Source organism: Hippocampus zosterae, chromosome 2, assembly GCF_025434085.1.
Source record: "Hippocampus zosterae strain Florida chromosome 2, ASM2543408v3, whole genome shotgun sequence".
Taxonomy (NCBI): domain Eukaryota; kingdom Metazoa; phylum Chordata; class Actinopteri; order Syngnathiformes; family Syngnathidae; genus Hippocampus; species Hippocampus zosterae.
In genome coordinates, this window is record NC_067452.1 from 13,797,390 (window position 1) to 13,803,685 (window position 6,296).

At 42.2% G+C, this 6,296-nt stretch overlaps 1 protein-coding gene across 2 annotated transcripts; it reads right to left on the bottom strand.

Annotated features, from left to right (window-relative positions):
- Positions 1–48: 48 nt before the first annotated feature.
- On the bottom strand, positions 49–6,024 carry LOC127595969 (UDP-glucuronosyltransferase 2A2-like). Of its 2 annotated transcripts, none has more exons than XM_052058067.1 (2): positions 6,006–6,024; positions 49–2,763 (listed from the first exon to the last, which is right to left on the bottom strand). In XM_052058067.1, exon 2 carries the CDS (start codon positions 2,759–2,761, stop codon positions 1,163–1,165), a length of 1,599 nt encoding a protein of 532 aa, XP_051914027.1. In that variant the 5' UTR covers positions 2,762–2,763; positions 6,006–6,024; the 3' UTR covers positions 49–1,162. The 2 variants fall into 2 exon arrangements, with proteins under 2 accessions (XP_051914027.1, XP_051914026.1); XM_052058066.1 differs by lacking the exon at positions 6,006–6,024 and adding an exon at positions 4,862–5,234.
- Between the last annotated feature and the right edge of the window lie 272 nt (positions 6,025–6,296).

Consider the following 6,296-nt stretch of genomic DNA (forward strand, 5'->3'; position numbering starts at 1 on the left):
CAAGGACCTTCACAATCACAGAGGCTGGACCATAGAACTTATCAAAAGTGTTTTCCAACTTTTATTGACCCAAGTACACATTTTAGATCAGCAAAATGTCACAGCAACCCACCAAACAAAAATATCATGTCAGGAGAGTGAAATCAAAATGATTTAATTTCAATTCACTCACAAATTGATTCGGTATAAAACTGAGCCTGTTTAACTGAACACAAAAGCTGATATTTTCAAAGGCAAATACAATTTATTCTGTTGTGTGAATGGCAGCAGTTTTATTGCACTTTCAGCCATTTAAAGGAAAAGCATTTTATTGTATTGCCTGTCCCTGCACGTAGCTGATATAAACACCCACCCCCCACCCATTTTCCGAACCGCTTAATCCTCACAAGGGTCGCAGGGGGTGCTGGAGCCTATCCCAGCCGTCTTCGGGCAGTAGGCGGGGGACACCCTGAATCAGTTGCCAGCCAGTCGCAGGGCACACAGAGACGAACAATCATCCACGCTCACATTCACACCTAGGGACAATTTAGAGCGTCCAATCAGCCTGCCATGCATGTTTTTGGAATGTGGGAGGAAACCGGAGCACCCGGAGAAAACCCACCTAGGCCCGGGGAGAACATGCAAACTCCACACAGGGAGGCCGGAGCTGGAATCGAACCCGGTACCTCTGCACTGTGAAGCCAACGCGCTAACCACTGGACTACCGGGCCGCCCTGATATAAACATTGATTCATTATTTGCATTAAAAAAAACTACTTTTCAGCTCAATTAAGTCAAACTAGATAATTTCCCACATCACCCGCGTTGATCTCACAGAACAAGAGAGTGCCATGATTCCTGAACTGGGAATTAATCACACTGCTTCTTAAAACCAATCAGATTTCAAATTTGCCTCACAGAGATCTGGTCCACAGCAACACCTATTTTGCTGTCCTATGACTGGTTAGTTGACGCAAAACTTGTTAGCTGTTAGGTTCAACTAGCAAAAAGTGTTTGTCGCGTTCTGCACACCTTAATACATAAGCATTAATTATTATCTAATGTCTTTCCTGTCTCTAGTAGGTAGTATGACTTTTATTTCAATGTTTTAGGTTTTTACTCTTCTCAAAAGCCCTCAATTGAATGTGACAAGTGCCAAACTGCTTTGCAGGAGCTTCCGGATCTATTCTCTCTTAGATTTAAAGGTGCTATTTTTGGCTCCTACTAGATGCTTACAAAGACATCCACAGAAACCGCAAGTTGATGCAACGACTACAAAACAGAAAAATGCAAGGACTGCAATTACATCCAAACAATGATAGGCATACCACGGCAACTTATACGACTCTGTGCGCAGATGTGCCGCACCTCTATGCCTCATGACGTACTCTATCCAGAAGACGGCAGCGTCAATGGGCTTCAAGGGCTTGTCGCGATGAATTTGGGAAAGTTTGATCATGTTCTGCTTGTAAGGTTTCTGGGGATCGAGAATGTTCATCAGCGAAGCGGTGAACGATTCCACGTCGAGCGTCGCCACATCTACAGTCTCGGCGCAGCCACGAGCCTTCATTCGCACCATGTTGTCATGCTGGTCGAAGATGAGCGGAATCCCCAAAATCGGGACGCTGTGGTAGATGGCCTCGTATATGCTGTTAGTGCCCCCGTGGGTTACAAAAACTTTGGTCTTGTGATGGCCAAGTATGTCGTTCTGAGGCAACCAGTCCACCAGTAGGGTGTTGTTGCCCAGAGTGGCGGGTCTCTTCCCGATATGTCGCCACACGACTTTCTGAGAGAGGCTGGCAAAAGCAGAGGCGATGATCTCGGATAACTCAGGGCCGAGGTCCCCCAGCAAAGTTCCTAAAGTCATAACCACCACTCCGTGTTCTCCAGAACTCTGCACAAAGTTCTCCAGATCCGCCGGCAGAGGCTTGGAGGGCTTCCCCTGAAACCCTCCAATGTAGACCACATTGGGCATGGTGGGACGAGGCAGCTCAAAGGTAAAGTCTACCCTCATCAGCCAGATATCGGCTCCCTGCATGAGAGACATGGCGCTGACGTCACCTCCGAAATAGCGCTCACACACGGCCTGGTAAGGCGGATTGGACACATAGTGGTACATGTAAAGCAGAACGCCGTGATAGATGATGTTGTTGATTCTTTGGTAGAAGTCCATTTTGTCCGAGTAATGGGAGAACAGGGTGGGAACGTACGATAGAGGGGACGGCGCAATGGCAAAGTGTGCCTCTCCATTGAAAAGCCAGCGCACGTTAAAGACCATGGGGAGGTCCAGATAGTGAGCAACCAGCACCCCACCTGGAAAGGCCGGGTCTGTCAAACAAAGATCGTATCCGCTTTCTTTCAGTTCTTTGACAAGTGTTTGATTTTCAAATATGCTAACCACCATGTTGGCCACAGTCACCTGGTTCTCCCCAATAAGGCTGAAAAGGTTCTTGTAAAACTCCACAAAAGCCCACAAGGAGCCTCTGCGCCGCCGGATCTCGATGGACCTCTTCAGGAAGGACGTCATGTAGTTTTGGCTCTCAATGTTCTGCCAGTGCTCCAGCATGATGGTGATAGAAGTGTAGTAGGGAGACTTCTCAGATACGTACCAGCTGGTGGATGTTCGCAGCACTGTGATCTCGTGGCCTTGAGAGTGAAGCTCCTCCACCAGAAGTTTCATGTTGAGCCAGTGGCTTCCGTCGCAAGGATAGACCAGAATTTTCCCACCCCAGCAAGAGGTGAAACACACCAGCAGGAATGCCAGGCTTGGGTATGGTGCCATTGCTGAAGAGGATACACACACACACACACACACACACACACACACACGCACACACATTTAATAACAATACATGGTTGCGTCACTCATGAGTTTGCTAGTAGTTTTTGTCTTTTTTTTTCATCTTCAGTGATTATACAGCCCTGACTTAGAGGGAAGACTTGATAAGCCTCAGGGAGTCTACTCTAGAACAGGGTTGCCCAACATTTTTCGACCAAAGATCTACTTTACGATCAACAAACTTCCCGCAATTGACCCGTTACCGCACACACGCATACCCTGATGAACAATAGCCACAATGGCCCCTAAGATGAACGAAACAGAAAAATAAAGTAGACACAAGAGTTTGTGGGTTTGTAAAAGGCACATCAGTGCCGACCTGACGCGGAGGAATGGGACACACTTTTGCAGCATGTTAACGATCGTAGCTCACATGTAGTGTACTCCAGATTCCCATTCCTTGCAAGTGCCCTTGGTGAATTGTTGGGTTGGTTTGGTTTGTTTTGTTGATTGAACATAAAACATATACAGTAATAATTTGACACAAAATAAGGTAAATAAAATAGTAAAAAAGAAAGAAATCAGTCTTCATTCAACACAGTTATTATGTTCAAGGGAGTAGGAAGAAGTAAAAAACTTATCTAGTCCTACCCCGTTAAGTGTTTATATCTAATAAATCATTTTTATATCAATCAGAAAAGAAAGAAAGTAAGAAGAAAGAAGTCTCCATTAAGGCTCATACTTTACCCTTAACCGTGATATTTTTACAACTTTTGGCTTGTATCGGGATTATATACATCCACACCCTGGCACTCTTGTGTCAATTTTCTCTTGTATTCATAATGGATATTTCAATACCTTTCTCTATTTATCAACTTAGTTCTGATTTATCATTACCTTTAATGTTTAGAATTTATCATTTTAACTCTGATTGATGTAGGTTGTTTGTAATATTTTTTTGAATTTGTTTTTAAACTCAGCAAGCAATTGACTTATTTTCAGGTCCGTTTCGAAATTATTCCACAGATTAACACCTTTGATAGATGCACTTCTTTGCTTGATGTTTGTTCTTGTTTTGAGTTTTTTGAATAAGTTGGTACCTCTTAAATCATAGCTGCTTTCTCGAATTTCGAAAACCTTCAGAATGTTTTGGCAGAGCAGGTTATTGTGTGCTTTGTACATTATTAATTGGGCGATTTTAAAGTCAACCAGGTCATAAAATGTCATCGTATTTAATTTGATAAACAGTGGATTTGCGGGTTCCGCATCTTTTGATCTATTAGTACCGGTAATTCGAATTGCTTTTTTTTGTTGTAGTTTTAGAAATTGTACATGAAACAAACTCTGAATGAGAATAATAATAATAAAAGATATAGCGCAGCAGCTCTGCTTGCAAGCTGCAATTCCATACTGCTGACCGCTAACAACTTTCGAGATGCAGCTCACGATCGGTTTCTCTGTTTTAGCTATTTATAAGTGCATTTTTGGTAAAAATGAACTTTTGGGTTTATTCCACAAACTCCTTGGCAACAGAAGTCCCAAATTCCAAAAAGCAATACATAGTTCATTAAAAGCATTAAGTTGAAGGAAAAGATATTTCTGTCAATTATGTTCCCAGTTTCCCAGAGCAAGCAAACAAGTATATTTAGACAATCACTCTTGAGAAATGAGAACCCTCTCTTAATTCGTAAGGCCTGTTTGTCACGTCTACTTAATGCATCCATCCGTGCATTTTCTGATTTGCTTTATCCTCATAAAGGGTCATGGCTGGAGCCTATCCCAGCTGTCTTCGGGCAGTAGGTGGGAGACACCTTGAACTGGGTGACAGGGTACACAGACAAATAACTATTCATACTTAGGTACAATTTACCAGTAGAGTGTTAACCTGCCACGAATGTTTTCGGAATGTGGGAGGAAATCAGAGTAGCCGGAGAAAAGCCACGCAGGCACGGGGAGAACATTCAAACTCAACACAGGAAGGCCGGAGCCGTAATCAAACCTAACCAGTCGACCACTCGGCTGCCCCCTACGTAATGCATTCAAACAAAATCACAAAGGACGTAAAACCGGTGCTCACTGATGATAAAAGTATTGCCTGCCTACCAATGACGAAAAAAATCCAACAGACTGGCAGCGAAGCAGATTCTCTCCTCACGTCTTTCATCCAGAGAGAGAGAAGATTTCTGTGTCTTCCGTTATTATGTACCACTTGTGCTGAAATTGTGTTCCAAGTCAATGTGTAACTGCTCCAATGTCCTGCTTGTCTGTCCCAACCCTTCCAGAAAGCGCCGGTTTAGATTTTCTGCATGAAGTCCTCACTAACTAAACCACACATGGCTGTCATTATCTTCAACGCTCATCTGGATCCCGTGAAAGGACTTTGAATTCAATTGTTGCACTGATATCTTCCAAGTTATTGTTTGAAATTCTTCAACTCACATGGGGAACATTTGAGTTGTTAGTTTTTGAAGGGTTTAAAGGCAAACAGAGCTTATCTTCACTGCTTGTACTGTAGTTCCAGATAAACACTGAGATACAAAGGGCGACCTATGGAGGAGCAAAAGACATGTCGAGCTATTAGACATACGAGAGCAGATATGGGCAATTGGCAGCTTGCAGGCAATGTTCTGTGCATTTAATGCATTGGCATTTTCGTCATCCATCTGGTTAGGAGGTGCGCGGTTCCTATTTGACCCCTCCAGTTGCGCTGATGAAAAATTGTGGATCCTCCATCAATGAATTAGTTTTATTGTTCATTTAATATGTTAGTTTGCTCCATGTACAGCACTTTGTATGCAGCGATGGCTGTTCAAAAGTACCCTATAAATACAATTGAGTTGAGTTGAGACAGTGGCACTGCAGAAATAACAGGAAGCACTGCCCAAGGTGACAACCAAGATGTTGAGGTTTTTATTAGGAGTAGCCGGGTTGACCGAATTAGAAATTAAGTCAGCAAAGGGACAGCCAAGCGAGCAGACTATGTGACTACTGTTTATAGACACACTCTCTCACACACACACATATATATATATATATATATATATATATATATATATATATATATATATATATATATATATATATATATATATATATATATATATATATATATATATATATATATATATATATATATATATATATATATATATATATATATATAAAGATAAAAGGATTAAAAACAAAAAGCACATTTGTTTTCCTAATGCTGTCCATTGAAATCACAAATTATGTAATTGGCGACTACTAACGATGAAACAAATCCAACATTTTGGCAGTGAAGCAGAATCTCACCTGAGGTCTTGTCGTCCAAGAGAGAAGTCTCCCGTGTCAAGTTTTATCACGGAACCCTTGTGCTGGCGTTTTGCTCCAAATGAAAGTAAATGGAAAACAGCTCCCAGTTCCTGCTTGTTTGTCTAAATTCCTCCCCTGGATTTCAAGCACAAATTCCTTTCCTCCAAAACATCTGGAAATCATTGTTGAATGTGGTGTATACTAGGCACAACACAATACTATTTCCCCCCAAATTATTGCACTG

Excerpts from the sequence above, each read along its gene's own strand:
- LOC127595969 (XM_052058066.1), bottom strand. The coding sequence starts at position 4,922 with ATGAAAGACGTGAGGAGAGAATCTGCTTCGCTGCCAGTCTGTTGGATT. Across the intron at positions 2,764-4,861 it reads TTGGATTTTTTTCGTCATTG|CAATGGCACCATACCCAAGC; the intron begins GTAGGCAGGCAA and ends TATCCTCTTCAG.